The following is an 18,149-nucleotide window of genomic DNA, read 5'->3' on the forward strand; positions in this document are numbered from 1 at the left end:
GATTGAGGGGGGATCTTATAGAAACTTACAAAATTCTTAAGGGGTTGGACAGGCTAGATGCAGGAAGATTGTTCCCGATGTTGGGGAAGTCCAGGACAAGGGGTCACAGTGTAAGGATAAAGGGGAAATCCTTTAGGACCGAGATGAGAAAAACATTTTTCACACAGAGAGTGGTGAATCTCTGGAACTCTCTGCCACAGAGGGTAGTTGAGGCCAGTTCATTGGCTATATTTAAGAGGGAGTTAGATGTGGCCCTTGTGGCTAAAGGGATCAGGGGGTATGGAGAGAAGGCAGGTACAGGATACTGAGTTGGATGATCAGCCATGATCATATTGAATGGCGGTGCAGGCTCGAAGGGCCGAATGGCCTACTCCTGCAACTATTTTCTATGTTTCTATGTTTCTATGGAGCAGATCTGAAGAGAACTGTTTGTTCTCGCTGTTGTTGAGCAAGCCAGTTGAGTAACCATGTGGTGCCTGGTACATGCAGAGTGACAGATGCCAGCACATCACTCACTCCACTAAATCACAAGAGACGCGTGGAGTCTCACAGTGGAGCCCTGTCTCGCTGCGACATACCAACATCCCTGGTCCTATGCAAGTGAAGACTCAGAGTGCTGGAGTAGCTCAGCATTGAATCCATCTGAAGAAGGGACCTGACCCGAAACGTCACCTATCCATGTTCTCCAGAGATGCTGCCTGACCCGTTGAGCTACTCCAGCATTCTGTGCTTTCTGTTGTAAACCCTCCGTGGGAATATTAGCACGGCATTGTTTACTTAACTCTTTACATCATAATGTTATAAGAGTAATAAATATATATCTATTCATGGATCTATCTGTGGGTGGAAGGGCTTGCTTCCACGCTGTATCTCTATACTAAACTAAACTAATTAGTTTGAGTGACTGTGTGTGTTTTCTCTGGGTAGAGTGGATTTGGGGAGGATGTTTCCACTACTGGGAGAGTCCAGGACCAGAGGTCATCATAACCTCAGAATTAAAGGACGTTCCTTTAGGAAGGAGATGAGGAGGAATTTCTTTATCCAGAGGGTGGTGAATCTGTGGAATTCTTTGCCACAGAAGGCTGTGGAGGCCAAGTCAATATGGATATTTTTGTAGCAAAGATAGATAGATTCTTGATTAGTACGGGTGTCAGGGGTTATGGGGAGAAGGCAGGAGAATGGGGTGAGGAGGGAGAAATAGATCAGCCATGATTGAATGGCAGAGAAGACTTGATGGGCCGAGTGGCCTAATTCTGCTCCTAACCCTTATCAACTCACTTATAAACAAAGTCCAATGTTCTCAATGAGTTTGAGGTGAATATCTTAGCTTATGGAAGGACTGTTCAGAAGCCTGATAATGGAGGGGAAGAAGCTGTTCTTATGTTTGCTGGTGTGTGCTTCTGTATCTTCAGCCCCACACCATTCCTGAGACCCAAGTCCAATGCAAAGGATCCGAAATGTCATTGATAAACTGAAGGAGCAAAACACTCTTTGGCACAAATTGAAAATAATTCAGTATTGGATGTTTGCAAGTGTATAGTAAGCAAGAAAGAAATGAAAATAAAATGGAAGTGACTTCTTTCACTAATTGGGCAATTGTTCTCTTCTTTTACAGATCTTGGCAATAATATCCATCCTTTTCATCGTATTATCAACAATTGCCTTGAGCCTCAACACGCTTCCTGAACTGCAAGATGAGGATGAGTTTGGGCAGGTGACGGACAACCCCCAGTTGGCGCACGTGGAGGCCGTGTGTATCGCGTGGTTCACCATGGAGTACCTCCTGCGCTTCCTGTCCTCGCCCAACAAGTGGAAGTTCTTCAAAGGTCCGCTGAACGTCATCGATCTGTTGGCCATTCTGCCCTACTACGTCACGATCTTCCTCACCGAGTCCAACAAGAGTGTCCTCCAGTTCCAGAACGTCAGGAGGGTGGTCCAGATCTTCCGCATCATGAGGATTCTGCGAATTCTCAAGTTGGCCAGGCATTCGACGGGCCTGCAGTCCCTGGGATTCACCCTCAGGAGAAGCTACAATGAGCTGGGCCTGTTGATTCTCTTCCTGGCCATGGGTATAATGATCTTCTCCAGCTTGGTGTTCTTCGCCGAGAAGGACGAGGATGACACCAAGTTCAAGAGCATCCCTGCTTCCTTCTGGTGGGCCACCATCACCATGACAACGGTGGGATACGGTGACATCTACCCCAAAACCCTGCTGGGCAAGATCGTGGGCGGGCTGTGCTGCATTGCTGGGGTGCTGGTGATTGCTCTCCCCATACCCATCATCGTCAACAACTTCTCCGAGTTCTACAAGGAGCAGAAGAGGCAGGAGAAAGCGATCAAGAGGAGGGAGGCTCTGGAGAGAGCCAAGAGGAACGGGAGCATCGTCTCCATGAACTTGAAGGACACCTTTGCCCGCAGCATGGAGCTGATGGACATCGTGGTTGAGAAAAACGGGGAAAACCTGGACAAAAGTGAGAAACTGCGGGACAATAGTCTCTCCCCCAGCAAGTGGAAGTGGGGGAAGCGGACTGCATCCGAGACCAGCTCCAATAAATCCTTCGAAACTAAATACCAAGAGCAGAACTCTCCGGAGAACGTCCGCAACCCAAACGCCAGCCCGCAGCACCTCAACGTGCAGAAGCTGGAGGAGATGTACAGCAAAATGGCAAAGACGCAATCTCAGCCCAACATGAACGTGGATCAAATGGATCAGACGTTCAAAGTGAAGAAACTAAATCAAATGGAAATGGAGAAGATTTCTGTCCCCTCTGACCCGCTCTTGAGTACTCCAGATGGGATTGTCGACATGCGCAGCTTGTCGAGTATAGACAGCTTTATTAGCTGTGCCACGGACTTTCCTGACCCTGCTAAGTTTACTCACAGCCCTGCAGCCTCCGTGCTCAATAAGGCTTCTGTCAACCCAGCTCTTGAAAGAATTCAGGATCAAACACCACCCCCAGCCTTGATCCAGAACAACGCCCCTGGTCGGCAAGTGGCTCCAGCAATAGACAGCAACTATTACAAGAACTTCCTGGGCATCAGCAGCACCAACGCAGGTTTTCTCGGTGGTGCTGGAGATAGACGGGGTCCCAGCCTCTCCGAGATTCCCGAGGGCCCGAGCAGGCAAGGAAATCCCATCAAATCCAGGCCGCTCAAGGTGAACTTCATGGAGGGGGACGTTCAGAATACACTCTCTGCCATCGTGCACCCCAGTGCGATTGGATCCAAAAGCATCACAGGCCCGCTCGATGGACCATTGCACACGGAGAGACATCTCGCCAGCATCGAAGCATCGATAACTTGCTCCACCTCTGGGACCAAATCTCCAGAGGACATCGTAGTGCCTGGCGCCTTCACCTTCCACGACGACGGGGTGAAGAAGTACATTGACGCCGACAGCGATGAGGACGAGCAGCCGCCGGATGGGAGGAACACTTCTGCTGCTGGGTCATTGAGCCTGAGGTACCCCCACGTCACCAACAGCGACCACCCAGGTCAGAAGGAAGGCGTCTATCGGAGGGACGGGAACCACTTGGAAGGATACCTCGTCACTTCGTCAGCCAAGCACTTTGGACAAAACTGCCTGTACAACGCGGAAAGTGCGACTCGCCGGGCGAAGAGAAGTGGCAACCAGGAGGGGAACAAGTTGGACAACCACATCTCTCCAGAGATCCACGTCACATCGGGGGAGAGTGGAACCTCCACCGTGTACGACGACAAGATCTGACTGTGACGGTCTGCCAGGTTATCGTCTGGGCTGGAGTCGTGGCGTTGAAAGTGCATATCCTCAAACGGAACGGAGCTCAGTATTTTGCATGGCATGAAAAACTGTTTCAAGCAAGCGTTACCTTTTACAATATAAAGGGAAGTTACTTGGGAGGGAGCCTGAGAACATTGAGCAAAATGTGAAGGTCCCAACCATGGAAGATTAGCACTGAAGATGGGAAAAATATACCAAGACTTTCTGCAAAACTCCTGCTAACTCATACCATTAAAATTTGATCACGATTATTTTTTTCAATACTTAAAACTCCTTCTGCCTGTCCAGTGAACGACGGCAAAGAGATTTACTCCAAAATACACAGCTTAAACATAGAAATCGTGATGTGCTCTGAGAGAGGCGCAGGAAGTGGATCATTTAAAGGGTGCTGCCCCAGTTCCATGTACAGACTCTGGCTACATAACTGAACCACATTGGATCCCAGTAATGCATCATGTCATTTGTCGAGTAATCCTTGCCCGACAGAGAAGGGAAATGCTTGTCCTTAAGGATCTGCTGATTTTAGTTCAGATCGTGCTCTTTTGTTTTGTTAGAATCGCAATGTTTGCTCAACCTCCCGAATTAAAACCTAAGAGGAGTGCATTAACAATTCTGAAACCAAAATTGAAAAAAAAAAATGTCATAAGATTTTTTTTTTTTTTTTTTTTTTTTTAAATCGTAGTCTATTCCAGAAAAAGTGAATCTCGAGAAATATTCTTTGGTCCTGTGCATTTGTTTGATCATGACTTCTAGGTAACACTTTCAAACAAAAAATACTTCAAGGTAAATATTGTAGATGTCATGTAAAGAAGAAAAAAAATATGTATTTTTTGAAGCTGGAAATTTCTTTAAATGTTTAATGATCTGAACTTGGGCCCTGAAGTCTTGGTTAGAGCTATTACAAGTGATGGGGAGGGGGCGGGGAGAGGAACAGTTGCATACCAGTTTAATGACGAAGAGAAATCTGGTGATGCTTCATCATTGCTTTAGGCCTATAACGAGTACAGTGGTTAGAATTGTCTTGGTACAGAAAAGAGAGGTGAATGGGGAAAAAAAGGCTACGGTTATAAAAACTCTTACCTACCTGCGTTACAACCTCAAAATTTATCTTCACCATTTCTGTTAATTGCTAATTCTGCAGCTCAGTGATTTTACAAGAGTGGAAATGAAATGATTGTGGTTCTAAATATCCTAAGCATGTAAAATCCATGTGTAGAAATTCCTCCACTGCTTTGACAGAACTTTATTGAACACAAGGCCAGAGTTCCTTTTTGTGAAGGTAATAATATCACGTTAAAAAAAAAGAGAAAAATCTATGATGAAGAGCGCGCTCTCGCAAATTTTATTTTCAGAAATACATTATCAAACCAAACTCGGTGTGTGTACCAGATTTGACGTTTACAGCTCTAAATAATAGATTTATTTTTAACAATGGAATAATGCTTATTTTTTCATTCAGGCTGTCAAGAAGGTATAGATCTAAATAATTAAAAACTAGCACTTTGAAAAAAATGTTAAAGCTTTATTTTTGGTATAGTAATCTTGTTACAAATACTGTCTTCGATTCTAATAGTAACAATGATTGAACAGAAGTGTCCTTTGAATGTAATGGTATGAAAGTCACCTCTGTTACAAAGCCATGTATCTTCAGTATAAACTCGTGTGACTTTAATGTTGGTTTATGAGGAAGTTCAGATAGATAATGTACATGCCAGTTCTGTCTAACCCCAGTTAAAAGACAAAATCAGTGTAGCAACCAGGATATAAGTACATTTCTGATTTCCCTATCCCCATTATGTCTGTATGTATAGAGGAATCGTGTTATATTCACACACACACACAAACATACGTGAATGTTTACGCATTGGATAATAAGCCTGTTTTTTTTGCACTGTGGTATGCAAGACTATTTGTAGATTGTTAACAGGGATCTTAAACTTGCTTTGGGCAATAGTACTCGGAATTTGTTTTTTTCACTGTTTCTTTTTTTAAGTTATGGGTGTGAAATAGATCATTTATCATGCTGAGATTCGGTCTGATCATTCAGTCGTTATCTTGTCATTCCAGGCGTGGAGTTAAGGCAAGGGCAACTCACATCAGCTGTACCTGTAACATTCTGCGGACAGGTGGGTGTTATGATGCAGCTACAGTGTGTGAAGGGACTATGGAATGGCGTTACCTCCCCCCCCCCCCAGCAAGTTGTCGAACGATTCATAAAAACATAGAGAATAGGTGCAGGAGTCGGCCATTCGGCCCTTCGAGCCAGCACCGCCATTCAATATGATCATGGTTGATTATCCAAAATCAGTCCCCCGTTCCTGCTTACTCCCCATATCCACTTTCCCGAGTTACTCACAAATTCTCCCGCGTTTTCCCCTTGACTCAAATTCAGGGAATGTCTGTAGGAAGTCCGTAGGAGGTCGTAGGAGTCTGTAGATACTTTCGTAGCGGCTCGTAATGCCAGCCGTAGGTACTCGGGGCATCAGGTAAGTCGGGACGTTTTTTCAGCATGTTGAAAAATGCCCACGAGTAAAATAAATAACCCCGAGATACGGCTGGCATCTCTGAGTTTGAATCAAGGGGAAAACTCGGGAGAATTCGTGAGTAACTCAGGAAAGTGGGACAGGGGCTTTACTCTCTCTTGAAAACATCCAGTGAATTGGCCGGCCTCCGTTGCCTTCTGTGGCAGAGAATTGCACAGATTCACAACTCTCTGGGTGAAAACGTTTCTGTTCTGCTAAAGATGGTTCTGACTGGTGAACCTCTCCCTTGATACCGCAGGCAGTTCGCTGTCTCCCCACAGCAATGAAAACAACATTTTCATGCCAAACACTGACTTGGAAAACTGCTCTTCCTGCAGTTCTCTCTGCTTGAAATTACATTAGATTTATCTACTCTGGCACAAATTCAACTTCCTTTCTTCCAGTTAATTTATTTTGTATTTTATACATTAACCTTACAACACAACAATTTATATTCTTGTTACCTATTGTTAACAAGAACCTATTAAAAATTGTTAGACCGGTAACAGCCAAACTATTTACCTTCTTTCCATTCAAGTGAATACACAATGCAGAGAAAAAATATATACATATATGCCTTATGCCCATGCAAATAATTCATTCTGATCTATTTAATTAAATTCTACAACTCACAGCTTTGGCAGGAATTCACCATACTCAGTCATTCATTTATTCAACTGAAGTTGACTAAGAGTCTCATTTGCCAAGGCAACAATTAAAAGAACTAAAGACCAGGTCCAAGTACTCAGTGTGAATTAGACCTTTAATAAAAATGCACAAATTGGCAGAGTGTTACTCAGCGGGTCAGGCAGCATCTCTTGAGAACATGGATAGGTGACATTTCGGGTCGAGACCCTTCTTCACACTGATTAGATTTAGAAGAATCCCATCCCGAAATATCACTAATCCATGTTCTCCAGAGATGCTGCCTGACCCGCTGAGTTACTCCAGCACTCTGACTTTTTTGGTAAACCAACATCTCCTGGAGACCATTATGAGATATGTAATTTAAAGACAGAAAGATTATACGATGTGAGGCAAAGCTAAGCAAACTCTGCAATGTACTTCCAGTTATATCATATCACCCATAGTTCAACTGATGTATTTGTAAGCTACGAAACAATAGAATTTTGTTCGATTTGTAAAGATGGGCATATGACAGCTAGATACAGATCACCCTTGATCTAATTCAAACGTTCATAGGTTTTAGGAGCAGAAATGGTCGTTCGGCCCTTCGAGTCCACTCCACCATTCAATCATGGCTGATCTATCTCTCCCTCTCAACCCCATTCTCCTGCCTTCTCCCCATAACCCCGACACCCGCACTAATCAGCCATATTGAGGAGCAGACATTGAAGTTATTTGTTTGACCATTTTATTTACACATGCGTTATGCTTCCAGGAACACAATTGAAAACAATTATCAGCGAATGGATAAGACACAACTAGAAAAGAATAAGTCCTCTGAAAGTTTATCATTACTGGAAAATATATCTAAGGATGTTGACTTTCAGACTTATGTTGATCTCTAGTCTTATGCCTTGTCTTGGAAGCAACTTGTACACAACAAAAACCTCTCCTATCAACTTACTTTAAGTACTAAAGGGCCTGTCCCACTTTCACGACCTAATTCACGACCTTTTTTACTCGTGGACCTACGACTAGCATCATGACCTCCTACGACCTCTTATGACCTAGTGATGACCATGCTGCGAGTATGAGTCAAGGGCAAACTCGGCAGAGGTCGTGAGTTAGGTCGTGAAAGTGAGACAGGCCCTAAAGGCTCCAGATGAAACGCACACTGGTGGAGGAAGAGAAGGATTCTGAAAGAAATCTTGTTCCAAATGCAGGGAATTCATGTATACAAACTGCAATTTAATGGATTGAGTTTGCAATGCATTCAAGGCAACTTTTGCTAGTTTAAACTGTATGTTCAAACTTGACAAACCAGGGGACCTATTTCCTGTAACATGTCCCCAGTTTGTAAAAATACTATCAGGTGCGATGTTCTGAGATAATTATCACAAATGATCACAACTCATCATGGCTTACAACCAAGGCAGTTGAAGACATTACAAGACAGAGTAGTTACTTTTTTCTTGTGCGGCACAGTGGCGCAGCGTTAGAGTTGCTGCCTCACAGCGCCAGAGGGTTCGGTCCTGACTACGGTGTTTGTACGTTCTCCCCGTGAACTGCGTGGGTTTTCTCCGGGTGCTCCGGTTTCCTCCCACATTCCAAAGACGTGCAGGTTTGTAGGTTAATTGGCTTCGGTAAAAATTGTAAATTGTCCCTAGTGCGTGTAGGATAGTGTTAGCTTGCGGGGATCGCTGGTCAGCGCGGACTCGTATACACATCACTAGTATCTGCCACAGAATAGGCTATCTTCCTGTTCAAATACACATTATCAGCATTATAGCAAAATATGTATAAAGCGCAATTAAGTAAAACAAAGTTATGTTTTGTATCATGAATTTGCTGCATTTAAAGCAAAAAAAACATTTTGTTAAATTATGTAATTAACTTAATTTCTTAGAATACTGTTTCAGAGAGGATTAGTAACGGACTTTCACAGCTGTCTGTGTATGTTCTAAAGGTCACCGAGTCTACTTGATGCCATATAATTAATGTTAACACAAAATAAACTGGTTTCTATGGATGCAGCAGAATAAACACATAGAAGATTTCTTCTGCCATCGTGCGTGCAAAAAGACTGTAAAAGGGATGAGAATGAGGATTTCAAAACGATAGCCGAACTATAGAGGAGCCCAGGAGCCACAGTGCACAGCATATTTCCATATATACCAAACTCCCTTATATTTTGGCAAATCTGCTGATATTCGATGGGAAAATTTAGTTTCGTTTTGAGAAACAGCACGGAAACAGGCCCTTCGGCCCACCGGGTCCGCGCCGACCAGCGACCCCCGCACACTAACATTATCCTACACACACTGGGGACAATTTACAATTTTACCAAGCCCAACTAACCTACGAGCCTGAACGTCTTTGGAGTGTGGGAGGAAACTGGAACACCCGGAGAAAACCCACATGGTCATACAAACTCCGTACAGGCAGCACCCATAGTCAGGACCGAACCCGGGTCTCTGGCGCTGTAAGACAGCAACTCTACCGCTGCGCCACCGTGCTGCCCTGGTGAATACAACAACTAAATATGCATTTTAAAATTGACATTTTTGAATGCTTGATCCATAATACCAACATCTATGGTGACAAGTACATCACAGTTTGCCAGGGAAGACTTGGTGGTTTGGAGCAGAGATCGTTGTGGATAGTATCTGAGGCTGCTATGACAAGCTGGAGGTGGGGACTACTTGTTTAAGGTGTAGTGGGGGTTGTGAGGTGAGGCCAGATGGACAAGCGCAACAGGTGACCAGAAACATCTCCAGGTCTGAATCATCCTTTATCCCGACAGGCACAGGGTGCTGGAGTTACTCAGCGGGTCAGGCAACGTCTCTGGAGAACGTGGATAGTTCGCAAGTTCACAAGTTATAGGAGTCGAATTTGGCCATTCGGCCCATCGTGTCTACTCCGCCGTTCAATCGTGGCCGATCTCTGCCTCCTAATCCCATTTTCCTGCCTTCTCCCCATAACCCTTGACACCGGTTGTAATCAAGAATTTGTCTATCTCTGCCTTATAAATATCCACTGACTTGGCCTCCATAGCCCTCTGCGGCAATGAGTTCCACAGATTAACTACCCTCTGACTAAAGAAGTTCCTCCTCACCTCCTTTCTAAAAGAGCGCCCAGTAATTCTGAGGCTTTGACCTCTGGTTCCAGACTCTCCCACCAGTGGAAACATCCTTTCCACATTCACTCTATCTATGCCTTTCATTATTCTGTAAGTTTCAATGAGGTCCCCCCTCAACCTTCTAAACTCCAGCGAGTACAGGGCCAGTGCTGTCAAACGCTCATCATATCCCTAACCCACTCATTCCTGGAATCATTCTTGAAAATAGGTGACGATAGGTGACGTTATCGGGTCAGGACCCTTCTTCAGACCGAAGATCCTTTTTCTTTGGGGACTCCAAGAGAAATTCCTGGAATTCCCTTCCCAAACGCATCTTCCCTACACCGCAGGGTTTCAAGTAGGCAGCTCCTGCCACATTCTCACAAGGCCAAAAAATGCCAGTGATACATAGAAACATGGAAACATAAAAAATAGGTGCAGGAGTAGGCCATTCGGCCCTTTGAGCCAGCATCGCCATTCAATATGATCATCGCTGATCATCCACAATCAGTACCCCGTTCCGGCTTTTTCCCCATATCCCTTGATTCCCTTAGCCCTAAGAGCTAAATCTAACACTCTCTTGAAAACATCCAGTGAATCGGCCTCCACTGCCTTCTGTGGCAGAGAATCCGACAGATTCACAACTCTCTGGGTGAAAACGTTTTTCCTCATTTCAGTCCTAAATGGCCTACCCCTTACTCTTAAACTGTGATCCCTGGTTCTGGACTCCCCCAACATCAGGAACATTTTTCCTGCATCTAGCCTGTCCATTCCCTTAACAATTTTATATGTGTCTATAAGATATCCTCTCATCCTTCTAAATTCCAGTGAATACAAACCCAGTCGACCCATTCTTTCATCACACGTCAGTCCTGCCATCCTGGGAATTAACCTGGTGAACCTATGCTGCACTCCCTCAATAGCAATAATGTCCGTCCTCAAGTTAGCAGTCCAAAATTGCACCCAATACTCCAGGTGTGGTCTCACCAGGGCCCTGTACAGCTGCAGTAGGATCTCCTTGCTCCTAAACTCAAACCCTCTCGCAATGAAGGCCAACAGGCCATTGGCTTTCTGCACTGCCTGCTGTACCTGCATGCTTACTTTCAGTGACTGATGTACAAGCACACCTAGGTCTCGTTGCACCTGCCCTTCTCCTAATCTGACACCATTCAGATAATAATCTGCCTTCCTGTTCTTGCCACCAAAGTGGACAACCTCACATTTATCCACATTACACTGCATCATTTTAAGAAACACACTTTTAAAGCTGATCCCACCTGGTAGCTTTTTTCAGGTGTTAAAATGCCCGTTTTATGGCAGATTATTAGAGGATGTTCCATGCAATAGTTATGAAATATTAATGCACCATCCTGTTCTCATTTTAAAATCAAGTCAAAATTAAATTAAATTCGTGCGGCACGGTGGCGCAGCGCTATAGTTGTTGCCTTACAGCGCCAGAGACCCGGGTTCGATCCTGACTGCGGGAGCTGTCTGTAAGGAATTTCTCCGGGTGCTCCGGTTTCCTCCCACACTCCAAATGCGTGTAGGTTAATGTCTTGGTAAAATTGTAAATTGTCCCTAGTGTGTGTAGGATAGTGGCAGTGCAAGGGGATTGCAGGTTGGCGCGGACTTGGTGGGCCGAAGGGCCTGTTTCAAATTTACAGACCAGTAATACTACACTTTTTGGGGGGGGACACTTGGTATATATGGTTACGTGCAACTCTGCAGTTTTAAGCAGAAGAGGAAGTTTCTTCACCGTTTTGTTTTCCAGTGACACATCTGTCTAGATGTTGGGTTTCAACCTATATATTAAACAAAAACTATCTGTCATTGTGTTTTAAGGTTATCCTGTCCGTGTCGATATTGTCAGTAGATCTTCGCTATCCATAAGAGGAGGGAAAAAAAAGACTGTTTCTGCTGGTTTTGTTTAAATACACAAACGCCACAAAAAAACCTTCTCAGCGAATGAATCCAATTGGTTTCTGTGTATCGCTTGGTGCAGGCAGACACTGAGATCAAATCTCCTCACGACCGTACAAGCAGAACTGCGAAGGGTGCGCAGTCACCCGCTCAAAAAGCATTGGTAATTATTCAATGGAATCAATCCTTGTTATTGTATCCATCCCAGGATCAGACATTTAGGTTTGACTGTTATTGCAACATTCCAATGAACTATGAAGGGATGTCATTTTCAACAGGCTTCAGTAGCTGTCTAAGCGTTTCATTCTCGTATTCCATCACACATTGGATAATAGTTGCTTTCCCCTTCAGGGTGGAGCGATGAGGTATTTCCTGACTCAAACACTCAAACCAAAGTTTCATTTTGGTTGTAAATTTCATTCCACGAGTCTTTTGACCGTTGTGTTTTATGATTTAAATAACTGTTCCTGTGAAAAAAAAAATCTATGTCTTTGTAAGCATGTAGTGGTCTAGGACTGTGATACCTGTGTGGAACCACGATATTTTCTTGTCTGATAAAACGATGTCAAAGTATCAAGAGGATTTTCTAGCAATGTTCCCCACTGCATACTGTTCAAAAAGTAAATTAAGGGTATGTACAAATTGTAAGAGTCTATGTGGTATTTTTAGTCAAACCCCGTGCACTGATGAGGAACCCCATTCAAGTAGATACATAACATTGATGAAAAATTTTATTAATAATGCAAAGGTCAATAAAATTATTCAAAAACGATCTTCTGAGCTTCATCTTTCTACCACTGTTTTCACATTCAAGGTTTAATGATCCGTGAGGAAACACTATTTCACTTTGATATTTTGTCACGTGTATATCTCATGGTCACTATTATAAAATCCCTTCATGATCTCAATGTTTATTTCCAATATAGACACAAAAAGCCAGAGTAACTCAGCGGGTCAGGCAGCATCTCTGGAGAAAAGGAATAATTGACGTTTCGTGTTGAGACCCTTCTTCAGGCTGGAGTACGAGGAAGGGTCTCGACCCGAAATGTCGCCGATTCCTTCTCACCGGAGATGCTGCCTGACCCGCTGATTTACTCCAGCTTTTTGTGTCTATCGTTGGTTTAATCCGGCATCTGCAGTTCACAATATTCATACACAATATTTCTAATTTTACAGATTACAGGCTTTTATTAAATAAAATATGCAGATATGAGAGCTTTACATCAAATTTTACTCTCAGATCTGAAAGATAAGCTAACGTCTGATTAGAGTGGATGTGGGAGAGTCTAGGACCTGAGGCTTGGGCCTCAGAATAAAAGAACGGAGATGAGGAGGAATTTCTTTAGTCAGAGGGTGGTGAATCTGCGGTATTCATTGCCACAGAAGGCTGTGGAGGCCAAGTCAATTGATATTTTTAAGGCAGAGATTGATAGCTTCTTGATTAGTACAGGTGTCAGGGGTTATGGGGAGAAGGCAGGAGAATGGGGTTGAGAGAGAAAGATAAATCAGTCATGATTAAATGGTGGTGTAGACTTGATGGGCCAAATGCCCTAATTCTGTTCCTATGACGTTGGAACTTGTGAATCTCCATACCCTTTGATTTGGACAGGTACATAGGGAGGGTTTAGAGGGATATGGGCCAAATGCAGGCATGTGGGACGTGTAGATGAGGCATCTTGGTCAACATGGGCAAGTCGGATTGAAGGGCCTGTTTCCGTGCTGAATGACTCTGACACAAATTCCTCTGCTGAACAAACAGGTACTCCCCACTCACCCCCCGCCCCCCCCCCCCGCCCCCCCCCCCCCCCCCCCCCCCCCAGCCCCCCCCCCCCCCCCCCCCCAGCCCCCAATAGTAGAATATGTGACCATCACACACCTTCAGGAAGGAATGGCAGACGCTGGTTTAAACCAAAGATAGACATGAAAAGCTGGAGTAGCTCAGCGGGTCAGGCAGCATCTCTGGAGAAAAGGAATACGGGATGTTTCGGGTCTTCATTCTCTGAGAGCAGTATAACTTTCGCTCAGTGTGATCTCCCCTTTCACTAGAAGACCAGGGGAGTTCCGCAGAAGCTTCATTGCTGCAACTAACATCACTGTTATCCACCTACAGATTGGGTAAACCCAGGGGACTTGGAAATGCAGTGGTATCTTGTCTTATTTTATATATTTTACAAAGATTTACAAGCAAGATGTTTGCGCGCACATATTTAGCACCAGAAATAAAGGCAGTTGCCACCTTGACATATTCTCCATCATTCATGTCCAGGCATTAGTCATACAGCCCTTCAGCCCAATTGACCAAGATTCCCCATATAAACTCATCCTAGCTGCTTGCTTAAGGCCCATATCGCTCTTAACCTTTCCTGCCTATAGATTTTACATATAGATAGTAAAGATAATATATTGATAATTATAAAAATTATAGATTTTATCATTTCTCTTTTTATATAGATACACAATTAGATACTGGCTTTGAATTTAAAGCTAAATCAATTTAATCTGACAGAATATTGTTGAACTCAATGTAAATAATGTTGCGTAAATGAGCCTGGGTAAGAATTTAAGCTGATCAGACTGTTTTTATTTCCCAATCCTTGCCTTCTCTTGGGTCACCCTCTTGATTCATTGGGGTCTTTCAAGTCATCTCATTCCTTTCAGAATAAGATCCGTTTAGTTTAGAGATACAGCGCGGAAACAGAGTCCGCGCCGACCAGCGATCCCCGCATACCACCACTGTCCGACACACACGTGGGACAAGTTACAATTTTTTTAATACCAACCAATTAGCCTACAAACCTGAATATCTTTAGAATGTGGGAGGAAACCGGAGCACCCAGAGAAAACCCACACAGGCCATGGGAAGAACGTGCCAACTCCGTACAGACAGAACCCAGGCCAGGATTGAACCTGGGGCTCTGGCGCTGTAAGGCAGCAACTCTACCAGCGCGCCAACCCAGGCCAATCCAAATATTTTATCCCCTGATAAATTTCAGGCAAGAGATCAAAGATATCTATTTAGTGTCATAGAATCGTACAGCATGGAAAGAGGCCCTTCAGCCCAACTTGCCCATGCTGACCAAGATGCCCCATCAACACTACTGCCATCTGCCCGCGTTTGGCCCAAATCCCTCTAAACCTGGAAGATTGATTAACAACCGCAGGTTCCTGTCAATGTAATCAATGTGGTTAACAATAATGTAACTGTAATTCACACAGAAATTGCCATGTGGTTTTGAAAGGAAAAGGCTTTGAACAGCGTAGTCTCACCACCTATGATCTGATCATTGGCTTCACAATGACTCAGTACTCCCTCTACTGGTCGTTATTAAATTACGCACGAACATACTAGGCTTAGCATAATAAAACACACAAATCCATTGGGAAGAGTTTCTGAAGAAGGGTTTCGGCCCGAAACGTTGCCATCAGTCTGAAGAAGGGTTTCGGCCCGAAACGTTGCCTTTTTCCTTCGCTCCATAGATGCTGCTGCACCCGCTGAGTTTCTCCAGCATTTTTGTGTACCTTCCATTGGGAAGCGTGCAGAGAAGATCAGCTGGTACGGATGCAGAGAGGATTTACGAGGTGGCTGCCAGGACTCGAGCACCTGAGCTATGGGGCGAGGTTGGTCAGGCTGGGACTCCAGACTGTTCTTATAGATGTGTAGGAAGGAACTGCAGATGCTGGTTTACACCGAAGAAAGACATAAAATGCTGGAGTAACTCAGCGGGACAGGCAGCATCTCTGGAGAGATTCCTTCTCTCCGGAGATGCTGCCGGTCCCACTGAGTTAGTCCAGCATTTTGTGTCCAGCTTCGTTGATCTTATAGAGGTGTTTAAATCTTGAGGGGATAAGGGTGAATGGTTCCCCAGAGAATGGGAATCAAGAACCAGAGGTCATAGGTTTAAGGTGAGAAGTGAATGATTTGGTAGGAACCTGAGGGGCCAGATTTTCACCCAGAGGTTGGTGGGTGTGTGGAACAAGTTGCGACAAGAGATTGTTATGGCTGGCACCACAACAACATTTAAAAGACATTTCAACAGGTACATGGATAGAAAACGTTTTAGGTCATCAATCCCGGGAATTAATCTTGGAGACCTACGCTGCACTCCCTCAATATTAAGAATGTCCTTCCTCAAATTAGGGGACCAAAACTGCACACAATACTCCAGGTGTGGTCTCACTAGGGCTCTGTACAACTGCAGAAGGACCTCTTTGCTCCTATACTCGACTCCTCTTGTTATAAAGGCCAACATGCCATTCGCTTTCTTCACTGCCAATTTTAACTCTTGATTCAACTTGCACCCTATATCCGGCTACTGTTTGGGGGCCTGTAGATTAGTCCCATTAGGGTCCTTTTACCCCTACAATTCCTTAGTTCTATCCATACTGACTCCACATCTCCTGTTTCAATGTCACCCCTTGCAAGGGACTGAATTTCATTCCTCACCAACAGGGCAACCCCACCCCCTCTGCCCACCTGTTTGCCTTTTCGATAGGTGGTATACCCTTGGATATTCAGTTCCCAGCCCTGTGCCCTCTTGCAGCCATGTCTCTGTAATTCCCACAACATCATACTTGCCAATTTCGAACTGAGCCTCAAGTTCATCCACTTTATTTCTTATACTTCGCGCATTCATATGCAACACTTTGACCTCCATATTCACGTCCCCCCTCGCACCGCTCGCAATTGGCTCTGACCTTACTCTTTTATCCCTTCTCGAACTTTCCTTCCCATTAATTCGAGAATCTTTTGTGATTTTTCCTGTGGTCACTTCCCCTTCAACACCATCTTTATACTCCCAATTTGTCATTCCCTTCCCCCCCCCCCCACTATCTAATTTAAGCCCACACATGTAGCCCTAGCAATCCTGCCTGCTAGAATGTTGGTCCCCCTCCAGTTAAGGTGTAACCCGTCCCTTTGGTACAGGTCACTCCTACCCCAGAAGAGATCCCAGTGTTCTATAAATCTAATTCCTTGCTCCCTGCTCCAGCCCCTCTGCCACACATTCAGACTTCCTATCTCCCTGTTCATGTCCTCACTAGCACCAGGTACTGGAAGCAATCCAGAGATAACCACCCTAGAAGTCCTGCTTTTCAGTCTTCTTCCTAACTCTCTGAACTCACGTTGCAGAACCTCCTTCCTCTTCTCCCCGATGTGGTTTGTGCCTACGTCCAGCTACCGCCAGCTGTTCACCTTCTCTCTCGAGGATGTTCAGAGTTCGGCTCGTGACATCCTGAATCCTGGCACCAGGGAGGCAACAGACCATCCTCGCGCCTCGCCTGCCGCCACAGAATCTCCTGTCCGCTCCTCGGACAATGGAGTCACCCACCACTAGGGCTCTGCCCGACGCCGGTCTGGCCTGTCGAGTCCCATCTCTAGGTTTGGAGCCACCGACGTGTCTGCCGCTCGGACTGGAAGCATCGTCTCCCCCGACAGTTCCCAAGAGGGCGTACCTGTCTTCATTGGGCACAGCCACCTGGGTCTCCTGCACACGCGGTTACCACCCTTTCTCTCCGTCATCCTCAGCGTGACAACCTCACTGTAGGTCCTGTCCAGGAAACTCTCGTTTTCCCGGATGCCCCTGAGGGCATCCTGTTGCTTCTCCAGTGCCCCAACACGGTCCTTTAGGAGCTGATGCTGGACGCACTTGCCACAGTTGTAGCAGCCAGAGGCTCCATCCGTGTCCCTGGGCTCCCACGTTCTGCAAGCATCACACTGTCTCATCTGTCCTGTCATGTGTTCACCGCGTCCCGTCCTCTCCAGCTTTTTGCGTAGCCTCCTCTCCTCAGCGTCCTCGCCGAAGAGTCTCGAGCCAAAGACTCGCACTTTACTCACAAGGCCGCTCCCTCACTGCTGCTTCTCTTTGATTGCTGCTTGTCCAAGATCCACGTAAGCACTGGGCTAACACTGGCTTTTACCGCTCTTTTTAAACTGTTTTCCCTCTCTGACTCACCTTTCCCGCGGGTTTCAGCCAATAAGCTCTTCTCCCTGCTTCTCTTTGATTGCTGCTGGTCCAAGATCCACGTAAGCACTGGGCTTCATGACAAAAACTTCAGGGCATTACTGAGTTGACCTCATCCATGAGAAATTGTGAGTCTGGCTTGTTCTGAAAGGTTGGAGCTGTATGGTAGCGTAAACATTTATTCCTCAAGTTGCGATGAACACGTCACCATTAAGAAAAATAACCCAGGCTGGGCCAGATGA

The 18,149-nt window shown here is 45.1% G+C and overlaps 1 protein-coding gene across 1 annotated transcript in view; it reads left to right on the forward strand.

Moving 5' to 3' along the window:
* Nucleotides 1-4,534, forward strand: part of kcnb1 (potassium voltage-gated channel subfamily B member 1) — a 170,010-nt gene extending 165,476 nt beyond the window's left edge. Inside the window, exon 3 of the mRNA XM_033041432.1 lies at nucleotides 1,616-4,534. Within this exon, the coding sequence (XP_032897323.1) occupies nucleotides 1,616-3,727 (2,112 nt within the window). The 3' untranslated portion in view covers nucleotides 3,728-4,534. The remainder of the gene's footprint in view (nucleotides 1-1,615) is intronic.
* Nucleotides 4,535-18,149: the final 13,615 nt, after the last annotated feature.

Source organism: Amblyraja radiata, chromosome 23 (genome assembly GCF_010909765.2).
Source record: "Amblyraja radiata isolate CabotCenter1 chromosome 23, sAmbRad1.1.pri, whole genome shotgun sequence".
NCBI classification, from domain to species: domain Eukaryota; kingdom Metazoa; phylum Chordata; class Chondrichthyes; order Rajiformes; family Rajidae; genus Amblyraja; species Amblyraja radiata.